The 24,918-nt window shown below is 33.4% G+C and overlaps 1 protein-coding gene and 1 non-coding gene across 2 annotated transcripts in view; both read left to right on the top strand.

Annotated features, from left to right (window-relative positions):
* LOC125060638 overlaps nucleotides 1-23,070 on the top strand; it is a 120,564-nt gene extending 97,494 nt beyond the window's left edge. The window contains exons 6-10 of the mRNA XM_047665613.1: nucleotides 17,935-18,107; nucleotides 18,692-18,914; nucleotides 19,004-19,337; nucleotides 19,780-20,800; nucleotides 21,126-23,070. Coding sequence (XP_047521569.1) covers nucleotides 17,935-18,107; nucleotides 18,692-18,914; nucleotides 19,004-19,337; nucleotides 19,780-20,800; nucleotides 21,126-21,337 — 1,963 coding nt within the window. The 3' untranslated portion in view covers nucleotides 21,338-23,070. The remainder of the gene's footprint in view (nucleotides 1-17,934; nucleotides 18,108-18,691; nucleotides 18,915-19,003; nucleotides 19,338-19,779; nucleotides 20,801-21,125) is intronic.
* Nucleotides 23,071-24,171: 1,101 nt separating this feature from the next.
* On the top strand, nucleotides 24,172-24,243 carry Trnad-guc. The gene has a single exon. It is a non-coding gene; the product is annotated as a tRNA-Asp (tRNA).
* Nucleotides 24,244-24,918: the final 675 nt, after the last annotated feature.

The following is a 24,918-nucleotide window of genomic DNA, read 5'->3' on the forward strand; positions in this document are numbered from 1 at the left end:
GCCAATGTTGCTGGCCAAATTCTTTACCATAATAATAAAAACTCATACATTACTTTTTAAATTTCAGTGTAAAATCTTTATAACGAATTTCAAGGGACCGACCATTTTGTTTTCGTTATAGGGAGGGCGGACAAAAATAAATCAAATTTAACCAATTACAATAATTAACACATATAATATATAACGTTTTAACTGGCCATCTTGACAGTTTCAAAGTTTGTTTACGAATGATAATACACGTTAGGTGACGGTGGTGCGTTTAGTAACTGAGACCAAAATTTCCTACAGGCAATGTAATCTAACAATAATGGCACACGTGTTAATGCAATTAACAATAACAAAGGCGGTTATAAAAACAATTACATTTAAGTATTTTGTTAATGTCTAAATATGAAAATATTTCTTCGTTATAGAGAATGGCTGTTATGTTATAAATAGTGAATTAATTTATGGCTTTTGTAACCATTTTTTAAGTTATAGAGAGATTTCGTTATAACGAATGACGTTATAAAGATACATTGTAATTTCTTTAAAACTACTCTGAACGCAAGGGTCTATTTCTTAACATTTTGGAGATTTAAATAAAATAGACGCTGTCTAATGAGACCCTTAAAGTTGATAGGTGTAATAGCTATTAAAAGACCCAGTCTTCCAGTTAAGAAAAATCACATTTTCCAAAGACTAAACACGAACAATACACGACAAGTCGTCAAACTGGCGTCGCAACTAATCTTCTAAATCGACTTCCGGGACGAATTTTTCATTTCGCCACAATCATTTGTCCATCTGACCTACTTACGAATATTCAAATGGGAGTATCAGTTTTGTTTGTTTACGTTGAGTAATTTAAAAAATATCCTTAAGGTAGCTACATATAAGATTGCTTCCCACGGTCTTAACTATAAACGTCTAACGTGGATAAGTGAAAGCTCAAAGGACCGCGATTTCATTTTGTCTTATATAGGTTTCTTACTAACCCACGTTTCTAGTTCTGTCTCATATATAGAGGTCTTAAAACTGTAGAAAACAATAACTCACATTTGGTTTGGTTTGGTTTAAGAATGAGTCTGAAATAGCAGAAATTTAAGTGCGTTTAACTGTCGCTTATAGAGGTATAGGAAAGTAAGCGTTCAAGTATTACGTAACGAATTTTTTTCGTTTTGTAAAACGTTACGATGAGGGGCGGAGATGGAATTACGCGTTATTGTTAATATTATTTTCTACTTACACCACATAATAGTTAACTAAAGAGTCACTAGGTGGTCACGAAACGTTTTACTACTAAATACTATACTTGGGTACTGAAAAACGTTACGGCAAGTTACATGGGCCTCCCCATAATAATTAATATCGGTTAATAATCTTCAAAAATTGCGTTACGTAATACTTGAACGCTCCCTTATTTATTTATTAAAAATCTATGGTATATGTTACAAACTCTTTTATCTAAAATGTATGACAATTTAAACATTAATCTCACAAAAAAACATTTAAAAGATACATACAATTAAAATATGTACAAGATAAAGTAAAAATACCATTTTTTTTTTACAAGTTTTTCTGATTATGTACAAAAAATAAATGAATTTAAATAAATATAAATGATCCCTTGGCTGCATTAAATGAAGGCGACAATTTCAAGAAATTTCACTAGTAGTTTCAAGTGTGATTGATACATTTAGAAGTAAATTTTGAAGATGTCGCGAAACATTTGTATGTCCAAATACACGAAATCCATACTGGCTAGGCCAGGCTCTGATGATTTCGTACTCATAGACTATAGAAGAAATAGCCCATTCTATTCATTATGATTATATCCACAGATATCTATTTCGTAACTATATCTGTATTAATATAGATTAGCACTATAGAAATATTATAATATTTGAATGTGATTAAATTTCTATAAATACCCAATCATTCGCGGACAATTACTCACCTACATGCGGATAATTACCAATGCACTCAATAAACGTAATTGTCTCTTTCTGTCCAATCGTGCTTACGCTATGAAAAGAGAGAGATGTTGTACTTAGGTAATAAGGGGGTAAGAAATACCATTCCTTTTGGGTATAATAAAATAAACATAGGAAATGAACTCAAAAGATATGCCGCAGTATTTCAAAGTTTTGGAGATAACTTAAATACAGTTATAGCAAGTGTTGGGGTCGGATTTCGCCCCGGGCTTCGAGGGTTGCTTTGCAAACGAAAATAATTCACGTTTATATGTATTGTAAAACAGAGTATTGTTCTCTGTCGCTTCAAATCAATAACCAGTCTGAAGCCGCCATGACAAAAAATATTCATAATTTTAGATTCGTATAAATAAAGCCATAATTCACTGTTATTTACAAAACAATTACAAATAATTGGAAAAAACTGAGATAAAATACCTAATTTCTGTCAGGTCCTATCCTGAGCTAGCCTGCTCGGCTATCTGCCCATCTTTATTCACATAAATCTATATTCCTTTAATCAAAATATAAGCTTATATACGTGTTTATACATAATACAACTTAGTTCTCTATATTCATAAAATATAAAAAGCAATATCATTTGAGTAGTGTTGGCCTAGTGGCTTCAGCGTGCGACTCTCATCCCAGAGGTCGAAGGTTCGATTCCCGGCCTGTGCACTTGATGTACTTTCTGTCTATGTGGGCATTTAACATTCGCTCGAACAGTGAAGGAAAACATCGTTAGGAAACAGGCTTGCCTTAGAAAAAGTCGACGGCGTGTGTCAGGCTCAGGGGGCTGATCATGTACTTGCCTATTAGATTGACAAATGAGCATGAAATAGATACTTAAATCTGAGGCCCAGACCTAAAAAGCCACTGGTTTGTTTCTTTTTTACTTTATAATATCATTTACTATAGAGTCTATTATACTATCAACTAAAGAGTTTCGATTATTACTTTTTTATTGACATTTAAAATAAACTTATCATTATCAAGACAGGCTATATATGAGTGACACAGCAAGTAAACAAAAACAAAAACCTGATAAAAAATGGGCACGTGCTCATAGGAACAAATTGTTTGTCAGTGTCAAGGGCTTCACAAATCATGTTTGCTTCAGGCGCGGCTTGACGTCAGTATTGTCAAACAATAACTTAATGGTCAACTTGACTTTAGTGTAAGACATGTCGACGTCATTTTAGCTTTCATTTTCGGTTTGATATATTGGAGATATAGCCCCTAAATACATATGTATGTATATGTTACTCAAGGATAAAACACTCTACATACAAAAAAATATATATATTTGTTAATTCTTATTTCTCTTTATTAATTCAATCTATTAATTTTGTATGTTTGTTTATTGTGCATTGTAAAGTCGCTTTTTAGACAATTCTTTAACGGGTGTTATGGCGAAATTACTAAATGAAATATGTCATGATCATTTGTCAATCTAACAGGCACTTGCCTACCTACCTACTTAGGTGAGCCTCCTGTGCCTGACACAAGCCGTCGACTTGTGTCTAAGGCAAGCCGGTTTCCTCACGATGTTTTCCCTCACCGTTGAAGCGAATGTTAAATGCGCACATAGAAAGAAAGTCCGTTGGTGCACAGCCGGGGATCGAACCGCAGGTTGAATCCACTAGGCCAACACAGCTTATTGACATAATTTGACCCAAAAGAAAAAACAATATAGGATTTTTTTTAATGAAATCCATTCAATTTAAAAAAATATTTTCTGCATCTATTATTGTAAACAGATTCATTTCAAACACACGAATATACAGTATTTACAATATGCGTAACCTACATAGAAATAAACATTGATAAATAGAAAATTCAAACAAATACATAGTTTGGTCCCTGTGGCAGTGTACCTTTAACGCTGGCAGCATTTCCTCGCTGTATTGCAAGACTTATTCGTTGAGCCAGGAAAGCACCAGCTCTGGGGTCACCGGCGATATCTACCGCGAACTTAAATCTTTAATTAGCGCCTGTGCACGTGAACATAAATTATTAGAACTTTTATTATTTAATTACTATTAAATATTTCAATACAATCATCTCCTACACTACGTATAGTGATTGCCTAAGCATTATTATTAAAAGTTAGAGGAACCGGATATGCCAATCATCGCATTTTAATCAACTTGATACCCAATCGACTTCTGATTGACATTTTGATTAAAGTTTTTATACACTTTTAATTATATGTATTTGATAATAGCAATTCTGATATTATCATTATACATCTTTGATTTCATATGAGATAACATTGCATAATAGGATACTAAGATTTTTCATATACAGGCTGTTCTATAAATTAAGAGAAAGAAGCTACCAGAAATGGCTAACACGAATGTAATAAAAAATAGTTTGTTGTCACAAAACCACTTAGAAATTCGGAATACGCGATCTTTTTGTCTTGTCAAAGTTGAATAGTATTTGTCAGGACGGAAGAATATCACAGAGAATATTTGAACAATAATATTAAAAATACGTGATATCAATCAATCTGCCCCAATTTCGGCTTGACGTTGATTTATGGAAAACTAAAGCTGAAATTAAAATAAAAAACATTGTAATATTATTTACAATACAACTTCTACTGGTGCCACTTTATTGCTAAATGTAAGCAGTTAACAACTTTATTTGCCGGGTATCTTACGCCATTATTACATAACAGTTTCTTGGCGGATGTGATTCCGGTCCACACCCTTACGTTCTGAAACCGCGACTTCTTCCTTCTACCAGCCCGTCTATTGCCTTGAAATTTGCTCACGACTTCTTCCTTCTACTTGTTCATTTCTTGCCTTAAATTTTGCCTACGACTGTTGTCTTGAAATTTGCCCAAGAGTGCTCCTTCTACCAGCCGGTATGTTGCCTTGAAATTTGCCCACGACAGTTCCTTCTACCAGCCCGTCTGTTGTTTTGAAATTCGCCCAAGACTGTTGCCTTGAAATTTGCCCACGACTGATCCTTCTACTAACCCGTATCTTGCCTTGAATTTTACCCACGACTTTTTTATTTACGCACATAATATAAATTAAGAATCATTATGCAACTATTACAGAACTGCACACTTATTCGCGCTTAGATTTTAGCGTTCAAAATAAATTCAGTTTAATATTAGTATAGATTTTGGTAGCTCTATAAGTGAAAGCCGCCGTCAATTTGGCGCTAATATAGCCAGTAAGGGATATAAAGTTATTAATTTGGTCCGCATTAGGGGACGGATATTACGGTTGATTTGTGAGGGTGTTACCACCAATTTGTCACATTACCTATGCTGCATGGTATTAGTATAAAAACCTAGTACTTAATTATTTTATCAATATATTTTTGTAACAGCGAACGGGCTAGAAAAAAGTTTGATCAGAAAAAAAATTATGACAGCGCAGTTCAGCAATTTTTTTTATAATGAAAACACATATAGTTTTCATGAAAATAGTTTACTTAAAAATAATAATGAGGGATTCATAGGAGAATTCGATTTCTGATGCGATACTTAACAAATAAATATTTATTTTAAATTTTAATGTAACTGAACTTCTTCGAGTTTCTGAATTCAATTAACTTATAATTTCATGAATTTGGTTTTTAACCCTTCAAATGGTAAATAGAAGAGAGAGCTAGTGGAAAAAGAAAGCCATGGATTTTGAAAAAGCTGGAGGAGGTCTCTACCTGTGAAGGGGTTCCGATCAATGGTACTGAAGGAAGCAAGGATATTAGGATAAACGGGCTTTATTTATTTTTATTTACATTTAAACACACGATAAAATTTTAAGGCAAAGTTATAGAGACTGGCCGCTACCCGTACCAGACAGTAGTTAAACGCAAGTAAAATCAGCAACAATAGTTCCCCAGTGGTCAGAATTGTAACCATTAAAGCAATGTCCAACTATCGCCGGCTAATTTCATTATTAAAGTAGAGTCGATACGCGTGCCCGCTCTCCCAGAGGACTCTGTTGTTAACTCCCGTGTGTGGGGAAAGGCAGGAGCGACAGCGATTAGATGTATAATAAATTTTGTTCAAATATGTTTGTTATTATTGTTTTTGCTTTAAGCATAATAATAACCCTTTATGGGTTTTGGCCTCAGATTGCATGCTATGATAATTTTTAGACAAGTGGGCTATCATCCTTTTGTTATACCAGCGACTGTTACTCACATAGACGGAAAGTCCATAGGTGTACAACTTCGACTTCAGGGATGAGAGTCGCACGCTGAAGCCATTACTGCTTGACCACATAATAGCATAATATCACTGCTTTATTAAACATACTCAATAATAATTTCCAATATTACACACTACAATTTGTTACTCCACGCAATGCCAAGAGATGTGGGGTCTCTTTGTATCATCAACCACATTTACCATGGCGAGTTATTCGGGTTAATACATGAAGCTGAGTTTCATCATCGAACGTCAAGGCTGAATACGAAATTCCACCAGTATCACCTTGACGTCCTTCCACAAGTGAGCGTTATGTAAAGCAGTTTTAGCCGCGCACTACCACTATGTGGAACCTAACCAATTCGACTTAGGGTCCCTCAAAAGAGCGTACCAATACTTAAAAGACCAGCAATGCACTCATGCAGTCTTCTGGCAATGTAAGTGTCCATGGGCGGGCGGTATCACTTAACATCAGAGGAACCCGTTTGCGTGTTATATAAAAAAATATTTGTTATTTTACTGAACTGCTTGTGACTTGCCCCACCCATTACTGTGTATAGCCTAAAGCGATGCCTTAACCAAACAAACATTGTTCTAATGAGCTCGCTGAAGGGAAATAATGGAAGAAACAACCGCTCTTTGTGGTTGTAGTCGTTTTCGACATACCTAATTCGAACACCTGGAATTAAGTGTTTGATCATATATGCTATAAAACAGTGATCCTGATAACCTGGACAAGCTGGTTATCGTTGGCAAGGTGTAAGGCAAAAAGCCGCGGGGCAGTTTGCCAACCAGCTGGTGTGACCAAGTCACGATTCTCCCCCATAACTGCTCTAAGGGAAGGTACAGACGGAACAAAGTGAAGAGATATCACTACCAGGGTAGCAGGAACCATACACGAACTTCAGTAATAAAGAATACTAAGAGGCTCACCTGATGTTAAGTGATGCCGCCCATAAACACTCAATGCTAGGCTCGCGAGTGCGTTGCCGGCCTTTATAATGTTTCGCAAGTGAATTCAACAAAATATGATTGCATCGTGATCTATACATACTATTTACATGTGTAATTAATACATGTGGGTAGTCAATAAGTCATTTAACAGTTGCCAGTTCCTCATCAATCAATTGACCATGCCACATATGGGCTTGTATTTGTGTACTGTACGCAGCGTTAAAACTGTTTATATCACGAAAATATGAGCACTGTTTTAGAAAAAAAAAATACTTTGTTTCGTTAACAATTTCCTAGTGATCTCTTCCTGAAACCTATCTTTTAAATTTCTAAAGTGAACAAATGTTTTTTAATATATAAATAACTAACCTTAAAATATAATAAAATAACTAAGTTATATTATTAAAAGAAGTCCCTGTAGGGAAGGTTCCGAAGATACTGGCAGCGTTCCCCCTTTGAATAGCTAGACTAATTCTTTGTCCGAGGAAGCTGCCAGCTCTTCGGTCTCTTGTGATGTCGACTAACCTTTTTGCTATTTCCTTAAAAAGCCTTATAGCGCTAGGACCCCACTCTTTTAATTAAATTATTCATCTGCCAGCGTTAGAACCCTGTCATTTTACTCATCACATTTACGAGGTGACCCAAGAAGTTTAATCGAGAAATTTCCTGTTTTACATTTTCACGAGGTATTACATTGTGTGTACTTAAAAATTTATTTATATTATTTAATAACATGAAACTACTACTGAAAAATTATTTATTTATTTTTAAAACACAAATATACAGTAATTACATATAAGATTGCAAAAATATTAATATTTAAAAATTGATAGATAGAACAAAACACATTGCAAAAGTTTTGTCCCTGGCAGTATACCTTTTATATTGGCATTTCTTCGCTGTATTGCGATACTTATTCGTTAAGGAAAGCACCAGCTCTGGGGTCATCGGTACTATCAGACGCCAACTTAAATGTTTAATTAGCGCCTGTGCACTTGAACCCCATGGCCCAAGAGTCTCTACTCCAAAGGTAACAAAGTCAAAGTTAGATGTTTGATTTGTTTTAAAAATTTCTGCGCACGGTATTCAAAAAGACACGAGCTCAGCAAAAATTAAGCGCAATTAAAGCTGTGACATTTCTGATGGATTAAGGCTTTTTCCGATACATCACCCGATAACGAGCACTTAGCTTGAGTTAAGGGCATGTCCACACTGACAGCTTGGTTAAGCACATTTTTTCAGTCTCCGCGGAACCGTTTGATATGCAAGTTTTTTTATTGTTGTCAATGGATAATCGTAGAAAATTGATTGATATATCGTTTGCGTTTAAGATATTTATAAAATATAAATTTCGTGTACACTCTAGATACCTCAGACAGCCCATCATCCCATTTCTACCTTTCAGAAGAACGCGTTTTGGCCAAAACTCACCGATATCCAGATTGAGCATTCTGATGGGCTAGGTCTGGATGTCCATAGTTGTAAAACACTTTGTAATCAATTTTCCATTAGTCCTTTAAAAAAAATATATTATCTTTGCTTATAAGTGCTTGCCACATTAAATATTTTTATTGTACCAATGTACCAGTGTGCCGATCGTTGGCAAGCTTTTGTCAATAAATAAATTAACAAATACCAGAGAGTATGTTGGTCTCTAAATTATTTAAAAACCCCCTCATTCCTAATCCCTATATATTTATATATATACGAGCTATCCAATACATATGTTTGATTATTATTGTGTATGCATATTCTGAATATTTTACGGTCTACCCTCCTTATTACAACTTATTACTTTAGTTAAAACTTTGTAAATAAACAATATAAATGAGCAGTAGTGATAAATAATTTACAGGCGTAAATAATTTCAGGCTCTATTGAGACTTGCCATGAACGCAGAAATAATAGTGAACGAGTGTAGCGCATGCGCAGAACCGGCAGTATTACATTGCTCGAGGCACGAATTAAATCGAAATGATTTATTTTTAGGCCACAATCGGGAGTCAAACCTGGGATCTCAATATAAATGACCGCAGATAAATTTTGTAATATGTTTATTTGTTACAAGAACGCTTTACAATTCTGACATTTGGGAACCCTTTTAAGTAAAAAATACCTATCAAAGTAAGAAATTTTATACAATTTTTTTTTGCACCCAACATGACTATGGTCTATTCCATCATAAATGCAACGAAGCAGCTGATTAACAGCTTAATTTGTGCGGATTCCACCAATTAAAACTCCAGAAGTCTAGACTTTAAAAGCCAGTATGGATGTAGCCCAACAACTTGAAATTTTTTAATCCGATTCAGTTTGAGTATGCATTGTTTGCATCGCGATTGCTTTAATTAAATCAAAAGCTGAAAACGGGGAAATAAAATCGGCAAACACTTTAAAATTCGTGTTAAAAATTTACTTTATTTGAATGTCTTGAATAAAATGTATGCTAAATAAATGATAAGAAAGCTTTTGTAATAATGTTTTTATCATAAATGAATGAATGAAGCCTTTATTTCAAACAACCAAGTTCTTACACCTAATAACTAAATCTTATCAATTTACATATTTTGATATTAATATTATAATCAATCTTCATCGGTGTTTGCTTGTCTTCCGGAATAAAATAGACGTCCTCCATATTTTTCCACAGTAGTTCAAAAGTCGAAAATCATTTATTCATGTAGGTAACACAATGTACACTTATGAACGTCAAAAAAAAGAAATATACATTAAATGCTTCTAATTTTCATTTACTGCCAGTTCTCAAATCAAGGGGGTAGAAAGGGGGGTAAACTCTCCGCCACTCTTTTTAATCGCAAAGTTTTTTGTTTTACACAACGTTTGTAAGCTGCAACCATTACACCATGTTCCACATGACATCTTAAGTAATGAAATATAAAATAAATTAAATTAAAAAGTTTTTATTTTTTTATGATACAGCATACAAAAAATACATACAACCCCTAATATTCACCCCTCTACGATCAACACCTATTTTTTATTATAGTAGATAGTTATTTTTATTAATCTAAAAAAAATGTTTCCTAGAAATAGTATACATACATGGCAAAACAACGTTGGCCGGGTCAGCTTATTATAAAATTAGCAGATATTTTTAAATTTGTATACTTACACAAAGATTATGTTTGGGTCACAAATGAGGGTCTTACTAAAGTATATTCATTATATTAGGACAATGTAATAATTTTGCAAGTATACTCAAGTTTCAAAGTTTAAGATAAAGAGCTTAATTTATATCCCCTTATTCCGGCAATTAACTTCCAAACTTTACTTTGATCTTTTTTGAGCTTTTACCGTGAAAATTCCTTTGATTTTTTTAGTATGGTATAACGTTTCATTTAATTGTTTTACTAATGGAACTATACAAAGAGAATACTTATTTTTATTTACCACATCATATTCTATATCTACAGTATATGTTACAAGCTATTTAAGATATATATCACTTAACAATAATTTTGTTTAAATTGATCAGCCCACTACCGAATATTTCAAGCTCTGGATATCCGCGAAGAATTCAAATTAGAGGTGCTTAAACTCCTAGTTTGGTTTTTGCATAAATTATACCTTCATTACATAATTTAGGGTCTTAATAATTTTTAGGAATGTAATTACCAGAATATGAAATGATTTTTGATTTAGCCAGACTTTTCAATTAAGTCACAACTAACGTTGGTCAAATGCTAAGTTCAACTGTATCTACTTATAAATAGATTAATAATAAGATTTATGTTAAAACATTTTGCCTAACAATTAGTTAGATACTAACCTAACCAAGTTTTAACGTCCCTTTGCAAGTCTAGATAATATAAAATCTTTTCATATGGTGGCATATATGTTAAAAATTATTTTCCCAAATCAGACTCAGAATATTATTACTAAAACCAATAACTAATGAATTCTTATTTGATTTAACATCTATATGGCCTATTGTACATGCCCATAAACATAGTAATAGAGATTTTTAAACTATATATAATAACATTACCAATAACACACGGCGTATGCATGTGCTATATACTTTGTTATGTTATAAATCATAATAAATACTTAAGGCCCAAAGCCCCAGCTCAACGTAAGCAGAACTTAACTAATGTGTTGTCTCCACAGATTAGTATAAGTCAGCTAACTTATGCGATCTCAGTAATCCGAGATAACTTAATTGAAGTAGGGGATACTTGTTTGTGGATTAAGTAACCATTTTTATTTATAAGTTGTGTACTTTTATAAGATTTTTTTAAAATTCAATTACCTTTTTAACACACACATTAATAAGCTCCAAATCTGTTCAATTGTGTGTAAACCCACTTTTCTATGTGTAAATTTTTACCAAATAGGCATTTTCTACGTTTATGAACAGTAACGTATATTAATGCATGTCCACGCCTTGTTTTTTTAATGTGACACAATTTTTTAATAATTATTATTTTATTCATCAGACAATACAGTCTATAGATGTGATGATTTAACCACGTTCATAGTATAATAAGATGATATTTAAAAATAAACTTTTTATATAAATAGAAGCTGTGTCAAAGCTCATATTATAAGACATAATTAATATTAATTATGACTCGCAATACAGCGAGAAAATTCTACCAGCAAAAGGACACAGGAACAAAGATTTAAAATTTATTTTACTCTTAATTCATTTTTAATTATTATTACTATGTTAAGAATATTGTGAATATTCTATATTTGTTTATAACTGTATTAATTACATATTCCCCACATGTTCTTATATCTTCCAATATTCTGTGCAATAATTGTTTAATACCTAAGTGAAGTAGTGGTGTTATCCACGTCCCGACAATAAACTCCTTGCGTGAGGAGAATGCCTGAGTAGTGACCGAAATTGAGGTTGACAGATGCTTAGCTAGAGAACTGATCTACTCAAATAACTTTATTTATATAGATAAATAAGTACATTTATGAACGTCAGAAAAGAAGTTAAATTACTTGTAAAAAAAATTTTACTACCAGTTCGCAAGTCAAGGGCGTAGAGCGGGCAAGAAGAACTGCCCTGCGATTCGATAACTCACTTCACGAACTCACACAGCGGTAGTGAGTTACAGAATCGCAGGGCTGGCAAGAAACATTCCGCCACTCTTTTTAATCGCTAAGTTTTGAGTCATACAAATTGTATGAAATGGAGCAAATCAATCCCAAGGATTAGGATCATTTAAATATTCCTCAAATTTTTAAAAAGCTTTATTGATTAATTTACGTTTCAACGTGCGACTCTCATCCCTAAAATCATAGGTTCGATTCCCGGCTAACCAAAGAACTTTAAAATGGTCATTGAACGCTCGTTCGTACGTTGACGAACCCAAAATGTCGACGGCGTGTCTCAACTTGTCTGTTACGACAAATAGATCACGAATCTGATACAGAAATCTGAGGCTCAGACCTAAAGGGTTGTAGTACGACTGGTGTTTTTTTATTAAGTAACTAGCTAAAAACATAATTATATAGACTATATAAAATATCCTCGTGGTACTCGCAAAGCAAAGACCTAAATATAAATGCTCACTTGAACTCAAAAAACGGAAGAAAATCTTTGTATGAATAATTGATTTGTGATCTTGTTGATTGAGGTGTCAGAAACTGAAATGGTATTATAAAAATTCAAAAAGATTGCATCCAATCTTCAAAGAGAACGCAAACAATAAAAGCTCTTTGCCTGAGGGCATTCTTCCCGCAATTTGGGGTCAATAAATTAGATATCCCAACTGTATACAGTATACACATATAAATAGACATTGGCCCTAATTTGGTACATAAGCAAGCATTTAGAAATTTAGCATGTATATATGAGTCTTATAAGTACTATTTGGTATTTGCTAGCGTGGCTAATAAATGTACTAAAAGTTTGATGAAAAACTATTTTATATATGCATTTGTCGAGCTCCTAAAGAAGACTGCTATGATTACATTTATACAAATCACAGTTTTCAAATGTAACATGTCATGATTTTATTATATTATTCTGCTAAATAAATTTGAGTGTAAGCAAATAAATCTTCAGTACATCTATCATGATATGTTCATGCAAAATCTTTTTTACATTTTAAATTATATTTAACTATATTATATTCTCTTAAAAGCTGACCGATATTTTATATCTTTGAATAATTGTAAATATTTCAATAAAAATAGTTGTATGTTGTTTTTTCAATGTTTCAATATTTTTTTATATCGTCCCAGTTTTAGAGTTTATCTATTACAAATTACAAATATTTCCGCTGTTTAATATTATTATTTAATTAGGTTTGATATAAACAGATGAACTATTATCAAAACAATAAAACTGTTTCCTTAGATTTTATTGTCTTGGAAATAGCATTCCTTTCCGGCCATTTTGTGTGATACATAAAATTCCACATTCGTTTTGTTTCGTAATCGTGTATATTTCTTTACTTATTTATCTAACTAATAACACGTTAGCCACAATCCGAGTAATTAATTAATAGTTAACAGTAACTGAAGTTAGTATTTAATTAATCCCACCATTATAAAACTAAAACTTGACTTTTCTTTATCTTTCGTCGCTGTATTGAGGCTGTTTTTATAATAATTATTTTTAATTTATTTACAATTAGAATATTTTAGAGCATATTTTTTTATTAAAAAAAAAAACGAAATGATTGCTACAGTTAATCAATTGTTACAATAATAACTCCTAATTAATCTTAAATTACAATTAAAAAATTAAATACAACACTTTTGTAACAATTGTAAGTTTGCATATGGGATATGGCTGACGGATCAGTGTCTACCAACTTGTAACCTGGAATCAAACCTAGAGTGGGTTTAGTAAGCTTCTGTATACAAGTCAAACAGACAGTGGACTCTGCCACCGGAAATACGTAACGATCGACATCCGGTCTTACGTTTTATAGGTTACCGCATTTTAATTACTTGCTTACACGCGCAATACCACATTTGACTTATATTGGAGAAGTCCTTTTGGGGCATAAGGCGTACACAATTTCAAACTCAAACGTTTTGTCAATTCGTGTCGCTTATCTTAGTCTGTGGACCTTTCTGGCTGTCAAACGAACCCACTTGTCATTGTTCAATCATAATTTTATGATTCCTAGATGGACTCCTATCTACGTAAGACGTGGCCTTTAACAATACCAAAATTCTCCAATTATTACCAAGAACAAGACCTGGCTGTATGGACTAAAGTCTTTTGCCTTTCCCATTAGGGATAAATTAATATCATCATCATCATCAGAATTTTATTAAGTAAATAAAAAAATTACTTATCTTAATTATAAGTCACTTATTTCACCGAAGTAATTTGTTGTTATTTAATCCTAGATCTCAAATTTGAAAGCACGACAATCTTGATCTTTATCGTATTATATTAAACTCTTTGACGTCAATTAATTTTCAATTAAATACATATGTATTACCTAGGTATAGATAAAATGTAAATAACTAAACTCAAACAAGTTAATCGTTGATTTAACTGTTTGTTGTAAAACCATTTAAGGAATATCAAAGCGATAAAACATTGAAGTAAACGGGACAAAGGAATCAGAATATTAAATGAAGACAAAAGCTCAATTTTCTTAGACTCGGATTCCGAGACGAGATGTGTCGCGAAGATAAGGAATACTAGACGACAATCATAATTTAATTCTGTTTTATAAATATGTTTTTGAAGTTATACTTCTTATAGCGCGTTAGGGAAAAATTATGAGAGTAAATTTAGACGATGCGCGCGAACACCGCCACAAAAGACCTGAAGTTAGCATAGTCAACATTTTAAAATAAAAAATATCCATTTCTTTAATTATATAGAAATATTTTTTTTGTGATATTGAAATAAACTTTTTTTAACTAGATTACTGTATTAAATACCGTTTTTCTATTGTAATTTTTTATACAAACGTAGAATGAAATTGTTGAAAAGATTTTCATCTTGGTACGCCAAAGAAGTATAGCTTCTAACGCTTGTACATAAGTACACGCTCATGTTTTTTTTATTAACTACGTGCTATTCGCGATTTATCTCGAATAAAGCTTGACAAATATGTCCATGTTTTAATTATTGAAATTCATATGCGAATGAACGATCTATCGTCGAAATTAAAGCTAAATCTTCGCACTTTTTTATTGTAATGTTTCATATACGCGGTTATTTATAACTACCTTGATGTATACTAGACCGCTAACCAACATAGTTAAAGTATCTTAGCTTAATTTAAAGAATATTCTTGTTAACGCCTAGCCTGACACCGCGACTTGTTGGGTCTAAGGCAAGCTCACCGTTTGAGCAAAAGTTAAATTAAAAAAAAAACAAAAATAGAAATGTGTTCCGAGGATCGAACCCACGACCTCAGGAATATGAGTCGCACGCTGACGCCACTAGGCCAACACCCGTATACTGTACACTTGTTTATAGGCGTGAATTTAATGTATTAATTTATCATGAAAGCTCAAAACTTCAATAGGCTTTTAGTAAGTTTTAGTAGGCGTTGAAACTAAAGCTTTACCTCGTCTTAGTAGTAATTATAATGAAAACCAATCCAGTACTTTATTACGCGTTGCCAATGCCAGTTTCTAGCACGTAGGAAATGAAATTCCGACGCGGTCAAATAATACCGACCTGCGCTCAAGGGAAATTTAATTTAGACAGAAAACGATGGCTTTGACAAAACACGATCATAATTTCCGTTTATTTGTTAAAGGAAATCTCACAGGACAAATAATTAATAGGCAAAAATGCTTATTCAAGTTCACACAGTTTCTTAAGACATAAAAAAACAATAAAATAGTTAAGAAATAAAGAAAAATGTAATAGTTTTGAGAAAATTCACCACCTTGCCGTATTATATGAATCACTACTTATGTAATCCATCTTACCCGTAAACCTCTTGGCATCTGTCAATGAGCTGCGGATAGCACTTGTAAGTGTCCCAGTGTTCAAGAAAAGAGCGTACCAATCTTGGTGACATATGTGGTATATCTCGATTAGTCAAATTATACGAATAAAAAATGAATTAAAACATATAACTCTACTTTCTTAGTTCTTTTTCGTAATTAATAATGAAATGCTTATAGTTTGACGAATTTATAGTAGCGTCTTAGGCCGGTAACGCACTCGCAAGCCCTCTAGCATGGAGAGTGTCCATGGGCGGCGGTATCTTCTTTTTTCTTCTATAAAAAAAAAATAGTTTGCAAATGTCATTGCCTATCCACAACTGACCCGTCACAAACTAATATGCATTTTATTAAATGCACAATGCTTCTTAATATGATAAATTTGTGGACCAACATACACACTTAAAAATAACGCACGCGTGCTTGAAACTCAACTATCACATACATTCAGATCAGACCGATAGCCTCTTTTTTGAATCCGGTCAAAAAAAGTCCCAATAATTAGATATTTATTTATATTATCACGCATTTGTCCCGAAGGAGTAGGAGAGCCACGTATCTCCACTTGCTACGGTCCTGACATACGTCTCACGCTTAAAATAAAATAAAAATATGTTTATTATGGAAAATAAGATATAGGTAACACTTACTACACGTCATTTATATCGGTAGACATCCCTACTCATCGGCAAAGAAGACAGAGGGTGTAGGCCGAGAGAAAAAGCCGGCGTAAAAAACTCTCGGTACTCTTTTAAAATAGCAAATCATCGCACTACACTTATTTTAAAACAAATATCGCAAATGAATTAGAAGTAGCCTGTCTAGCACGAGTCCCAGGCCCTTTTATCAACTAGATAATCGTTAACTTTATAGTAAGCCTTTTTACACAGCTTTTCTTTTATACATTCCTTCATCCACTAGTTGATACTTGTAATATCGAAAACCTATTTTAAATCAGACCATTGATTATAAAGAGCTCGTTATGTAATTACATTCATTAGTTTAATTGCTACATACGGGTGGCCCATCCCCCTTTTGATCACATTAACAGCTTTTATTTTATTGTTTGTTGATGTTTTGGTGGTGACAAATTTGGGCTTTAATATTTAAAGGTCTAATAAACAATTGTTTAAGACGCTCCTTATGTGCGCTGTTATTATACTACGTTATAACATTTGAATTATTATAAAATTCATTTATTTATTTACTAAAGAAATACATACATATGTCGTGAAAAATTTAATATAATATAACAAAGTATATAATATAAAACACATAATACACAATATCGCTACTGAACTCACTCTGCAAACACATAAATATGTCGATAGTGTCGAAGACACCATTAGACGCAACGCTTTTGATAACGAGGATCTGTGCAACAGAATGGTTCTGGCTCTTGGTATCGCATATAACCTAGGCCTTCGCCTATCACAGAGGTACAAAGACACCCAGTTCATGGAGCACACAAGGTTATTGCCAATTCTTCTCTTCCGTTCTACGCCCTTGATTTGAGAACTGGCAGTAAATGTAAAATTAGAAACATTTAATGTATATTTTTGACGTTCATAAGTGTACATTGTGTGGCCTATATGAATAAATGATTTTTAACTTTTGACTTTTGTCCATTTGCTATGTGACTGTTTGAAAATGTTCGATTTCACAGGTTTTATTCGAATATTTTATTTTAAAAATACAAATAAAAACTGATGTTTTGTATAAATATTGTAATGGTTTTTTAGACGGTACAAATTATGTACCTATAATATGTTTATTTGTAGTTATCACTTTCGCGGCCATCATCATCACAAAGTGTTGTTCACCAACTAGGTAGCATACCTACTTCTTACAACAGACACAAAACTGTCTATAACTCATTTGTAATAAGACAAGTTGATGTATACCACTTAAAGAGTCTTTTTCTTGCAGACGTTTCGGCGTGGTAGACAAGAGGTTCTGCGTCGAAGGTGGCTCCCGCTGCGGTAAAGGCGAAGGCCTATTTGTTTTCGCAGCTGAGGGTGCAAGAGAATTGACAGAACTCCTCAATATGTACAGCCACGAAGCACAGTCCCGACTTAGCGTGGCATCTAGAAGTGGTTCAGGTGTGTATTAGTACATTAGCTGACCCGGCAAACGTTTGTTTTGCCATGTATATTATTTCTAGGAAACATTTTTTTACTTCAACAAAAATAACTATCTGCAATAATAAAAAATAGGGGTTGATCGTAGAGGGGTGAAAATTAGGGGTTGTATGTATATTTGTATGCTGTATCATAAAAACATACAAACAAAAACAATTTTTTTTTTGGGGTGGACACCCCTTATCACTTAGGGGTTTGAGAGATAGATAGTAGCCGATTCTCAGACTTACTGAATGTGCATAAAAATTCATAAGAATCGGTCGAGCCGTTTCGGACGAGTATGGGAACGAACATTGTGACACGAGAATTTTATATAAATAGAGAAGAGATTATATTATTTAATTAATATATATGTATATGGTATACATATATTAAGTTCAAATGTGACTCATGTTTGTTAAAATTAAAGATATAGTATGGGGTAGAATATTTAAAAAGACCAAACGCTAAACACATGACTTGTATTAGAAATTCTTCTCTTCTTCATAGAACTTATTCATTGATTTTTGAAAATGATCCTTATAATATACATATTTTCATTACAGTCTTAGAAAAGCGGTATTCCGATACGAGCTCATGCATGGACGACTGTTTTAATCAGTCAATGCGCTCTGTGTCTCCGTCGTGGGCTGGTCCTTCGAGCCAAACTATGCATTGTCTATCTGGACACCTGGATCTCGACTCAAGCATGGAAGAAGATAAGTTCCGGAGACCGACGTCGTTGCCCAGGTGCTCCAGTTGTGTTGGCAAGATCAGTCATTTAGCGAGGTAGGCAAGCGCTTTATTATATCAGATAAAATCCTATTAAATAACTGTCGTGTTGGCTTTGGTAACAAATTTTTTCTCAACTGTTTCAGGTCATCAACAATAAATACACCAGGTTCCATGATGTCTCCCGTCTGGACCATGGATAATATTATGGAGAAACGTTCGGATTCGGACCGGGCATCGATTTACTCTCGTTCAAGCGGCAGTGCCTCTGAGTATTCAGTGCCGCGCTGCCTTTTGGACAAGAGCTTCGATTCAAAACGTGGAAGTCCAGTTGCTTGTTGTACCCCAATGGTACCTGTGAAAACTGGGAACACCTGCCAATGCTGGCAACTGCCTAAGCCGTGCTGCTGCCGAAAGAAAACTTTCAACGGACCATACGAGAACTACGATGTACCAAAGACCCCTATGCCGTTAATACAGGTATATTTCTGACTTCTTTAGAACTAAACGATTACATCGATCTTCATCAAGCTGTAACTCACTTTTCGAACTCACACAGCGGTTTTCAGAGCGGCGGTCGCGCTCAAATCAGTCGTAAAGCAGTCATTTTATGATTTGGCATTCTGATAAACAATAAACTACAAGCTCCCACCTTATCAGCATGCCAAATCATAGAATGATTGCTTCACGACTGATTTGAGAGCGACCGCCGATGCGAAAACCGCTGTGAGAGTTCGAAAAGTGAGTTACAGAATCGCAAGGCTGCTCTTTAAATATATATAATAATTAATTAAATTTTATTGAATCAACATAAAACTATTTATTTATTTATGACCCAGAAATCAAAACATGTTAAACATAAAATCAATTAACATTTATAGTTGTCGTTTTTGTTTAGATTTATAAGATTTTTAATTTGCAGGAACACCCAGCAGATGTTCACGCTGATGCGGCAAGCTTATACGATACACCAAAGAAACTAAAGTGTCTTATTGGACAAACATGCGGTTGCAACCATAACGAAACCAAAAACGACGATAACCAAAACCCTGTAGAGTCTTGTGATAGCGCTAACGACCATTCCAATTATGTCAATGTCACTCCAGCGAAACCACAGATTGATCTTTCGAATTATGCAAACATAGATAAAGCCACGTTGGATGAATTTGAAAATTCCCTTCGAATTTTACGAAGCGCAGGATTCAGCCAGGAAGAATTAGACGCGCTAGACGACATACCCGAACATGACGACACTCACACAACCGACTGTTGTACTGACCACTTAAATTACATGCATATGGAGCCATTAGAAAACAGCTCATCCAGTAATAGCAAGAACCTTTCAGACAATATCAGCAGAATTAGTCACGTATCAGATCCAACGCACTCGGAAACAGATAACACAATAAGCACTAGGCGTTCTAGCTCCGCGGATTTCACTAAACGACTCGACGACGACCTCAATCCCAGCATTTGTTTCACGCCAACTGTCATCCGGCGAACGTCTAAAACAAACCGAATTAACGAAGGCATTCCAGTTAAAGATGATTTCAAAGTTCCCGAACCGAAAACTGAAAACATTTTAGTCGCACGTTTCCGCGATGCAGTTAAAATTAGACGATCGTCCAGTGTTCCGAGTAAATCGGATAAAAATAGGGATTCGTCCAGTTCAAACGATTCCGGAGTATCCACCGGATCGCTGAAGCACCACAGGGGTGATTTTAATGAGTTTGAGATGCCCGTAACTAATTCGAGGTCCTCGAAGAATCACATGAGAAATAAACAGTTCAGGGCCACATTGACGCCCGTGCACGCCTCCTTCGTGAAGTCGAGTTCATCGGATCCTCTGAAGAATTTGACCTTTCAATTCGAGGAAGTTGCAACTATGGCCAAATCCAACTCTTGTGACGTCGACACCTTAACGAGGCGGAAGAAAAGAAATGGTAAGTTTTTAAAGTTTCAAGTTCAATACAAAATGACTATTACAAATGTGAGCAGTTCTCCTGGCGACCGTAGCTCTGGTTAGACATTTGCAAGTACATTTTTGTGTCCGATTAACTGGTCTTCTTTCTTTACTTTACAAAGAAATTATTTGCCTACCAAACGAATACGTATCTCCAAAACATCTTAAATAAATTTTCTTAGAAATGTGAACCTGTATTGATATTACGTGAATTAATTTATCTCATTTGGAAAGATTTTTGGTAAAGATTAAACTAGGCTTGATTCCATAAAAAAATTGAAATACTAAATTAATTAATATTACAGGTGACACAGATTCAACAGCACGTCACAGTCAAATGACGAACAAGAGCACATCGAGTGGAGCATCCGACACTTCAGATTACATGGAGTCACTCTCTGTCAGCTCTTTCTCTTCTTGCGACGTATCTGCTGATCGCCATTTAACAAGACCGCGTTCAGGAAAGGAATACGCGAGCATCGACCGCGCCGTCTTAGCAAGCGTCTGTGACAATTGACAGAGACAACTGACAATTGACTAAAGGAATTACTGTTGAGAGATGACATGCATGTGAAACAGAAAAATAAAGCATATTTGTGTCTCTTTCTTTAAGTGTCAAGCCTAGAATCGCAAAACAAAAGACAAATATTTCATAGAGTATATTTTTTTCTAGCTGAAACGTCTAAAGACTTACAACGGAGAAAAGGGTTGTAGTATAAGAGACAATTGCTTTTTCCAGTTGATGTGTTTGTTACTTAATCTTGCTTTTAACAATTAGTTACCTGATATAAACAATACTAAGGCATCTATTTTTATATCAATATGTATATTACATAATGTAAATAAAATGTTTATGGTCAAAAATTCATAAACAACACAGTGTATGTCGAAGTCTAAATGTCAGTTGTCAAAACAGCACTGTCAATATGACTTATGACGTGGTCACATTTTGAGCAGTAATACATTGCATGCGTTTATACAAGTTTGTATAAAAACCCATTTATCTTAAAAATAACGTTCCTATGTACAAAATATATCAGCTAAATAGTGTAGCTCTAACGAATTTAGTTTTCAGTAGGGTGCCAAAATTTAGTTTGTAATATAATATTTAGACATCACTTCCCATACGAAATCAGTTTGTTGCATTTTACATATAAATTTTTATACTGGGAAAATAAATATATATGAAAATCATTTTGCCGATATATCTATATATAAGTTCCCTACATTTAGACATTACAGACCAAAAACGGGTAAAACTTTTCAATTAAAAAACGCGATTATGTTAAAATTTGGATATATTCAGTAACAATTCATTTATACATGTAATTAAACTGAACCCAGTCTAACTTTAATGTTTCAATATAATCTTAAGTAAAACTTAAAGTAGGTACTTAATTTCCGTGCCTTTGCTATGTAGCATATAATTTTGTATAAGTTACCTTCATTCATTTTAATGTTTGACAAGTGTATAAATGTGAGGTTAATGACTAGATATATATACAAACTATAGTTTTTTAACCAATAACATAGCAATCTTTGTCAATCAAATCTGTGTTGCGAGGCCTGTATGAAACGATAAGCAATAGTTATAAAATTGATTATATATTACATGGATAAAATATATTAAACATACATAAACACAAGTTTAGAATTTTTATACAATGATAGCTTATAACTAGCATTTTAAAGGTTTTTTTCTGTTACTCTGTGCATAAAGTGACAGAATGTTAATTGTCAAAATTATCAGATAGCCTCATCTATTTCTTATTTTACATTTTTATTCCAGCTAATCAATGATATTTTAAACTTTGAAATTGATATAAAATAGTTATCCGTCCCGGAATATATAAAAATATGGTTTTAAAACAAAATCATGTCTATTCCCCAACAGTTTTAATGATTTTGTCTAGTCATTAATAAAATGGCGGTCATTACAATCATCTTAAAATGTATAACAATTGTTTGATAATAATTCGGGTAACTTTTACAAAGAAGAGTAATATAAAATCAAAATTATAAACTTATTACTTTAATTTATTAACAAAATATTTTTTTCTACAACATGCAATCTGTACAAATTTATTTTCAAAATGGCCGCCATACTTTTGGTTTCGGTATTTGCACGTTTTGGTGTTTTTATTTATTTAAGGTGTTATGTAAAAAGGCATTCTAAACTTTACGTTGCTATTGTATTTTAAAGTTTGTAGTTTATACGCCACTGAAGCGAAATATAGTGCATTTTCATGAGTTACGTCTTTTATTTATCAAATTACTAATTTAGTAGACATTCCTAAAATTCCCAGCACCGTTTTAACAAAAGTTCATCTGTATCATTACAGCGTAAACAGAATTAAACGATTAGAAGTAGTATATCTAAAGAATATTAGAATATACACTGTATGTTAACCGTTAACCCAGAATATTAAGTTCTTCTAGCAGATAGCTTATGTAGTATTTCATCTCTTTCTTTCAAATTGTGTTTATGTTTTCATAAATAGACTCATCTTCAGTAATTTTATGATGATGTAGATAGAGTATAGAACTAGATGAGCTTCTAAAATAACAATAATAGCTAAAGAGAGAAGGCAGTAACGTGAAATACTTAAGTGCGAGCGAAACAGAGTATCAGTTTTTCTGTCTCTATTTGCGTATCGGGTTTTATTTGTTTACCACCGAGCCCTCGGTGGTAAACAAGTTTTCACCGCTTACTGATAAAACTGTGAAACCCAAGTAAAACCCATATTTTAAGACTTTATCCTTATAAGAGGTGTATTTAAAGTATCAGTCATGGTGAAATCTATAGTGAACGTAAAGAACCAAACATAACCTTTCATCGGTAAGTAGCTTATTTTGTCACGACTCAGTAACTTTGTTCAAGAATTATTCATTCGAATGTGTATTTTGGTCAATAATAAGCAATCTTCAATGAATTAACACTGGAAATACGACATGTCGATCATTCGCTATCTCACACGCTGTACGCTGATGCCTGGTCTATACCATAGTCCGTCTACGGCGTAAATAATTTAGCTGAAAGATGAGCCCAAACTGTCACTGTCAGCTAAAGACAAACATTTTGTTCATAGCCTGTGCTTATTATCATGAAAGAAAAACTAGGCGGTATGTTCGAAAGACTAGCCTGCGCCATGGGCGAAAAGAAAAAAAAATATTATCAAGAAAATAGTTTTATTAATTACTTCGATTTGTCATATATTTATTGGTTACTTCAGAGATGTTTCGATAATGGCAATCTTGACACAAGGAGAAAATATTTTTTTAAAGATTACAATTTTGTAATTCCGTACTGTATAAATAATACATACCAATATTTCAAATTGCACACCACAATCTTCGGTAGTATAGTGGTAAGTATCCCCGCCTGTCACGCGGGAGACCGGGGTTCGATTCCCCGCCGGAGAGACCTTTTTGAAATGTATATTATAATATTACTACAACTGAATACTTGTTTTATTTATTTTTTAATATAAAAAAATAACTAATATGTAGAACTTTATCAATTACGTATCAGGCTTGTGGCACGTTGCGGTATTAAATGTCTTACTGGAGGCAGACGAGGTAATCCGGCCTAGTCCCATATGTCTCTTGGGATTTATGTCCGGCAGATTGGCTATTTACTATTATACAAATGAGGTGTACACAAAAGGACAGTCTAACAGAATGTATAACATTTTTGTGGTAAGGAATAATTTTATTAAGAAATATCACAAGAGCTGAATATGACGCAATCATAATTGTAAATTATTACATACATACGTATATATATATATATATATACACTGCAGGCTTTATCAAGAATATATATGGCATACTTATGATAAAGGCAAGAAAGCATGTCAAACGAACAAATATAAATAGTTTCCCACTTTTACTTATATTTTAATTTCAACAAGAGAAAACTGGCATATAAATTTATTAATTTATTAATAAAAGTTTCCCAACGTTCGGCACACTGATTGATACAAGAAAAATAAAATACAATATACAAATTAATGAGACAAACACTTATATTAAACATTCACGAATGATTATAACAAATTTAACAAGTATAAAAACTAAACGAAAATCGATTTTAAA

Source organism: Pieris napi, chromosome 22 (assembly GCF_905475465.1).
Source record: "Pieris napi chromosome 22, ilPieNapi1.2, whole genome shotgun sequence".
Classification (NCBI taxonomy): Eukaryota; Metazoa; Arthropoda; class Insecta; order Lepidoptera; family Pieridae; genus Pieris; species Pieris napi.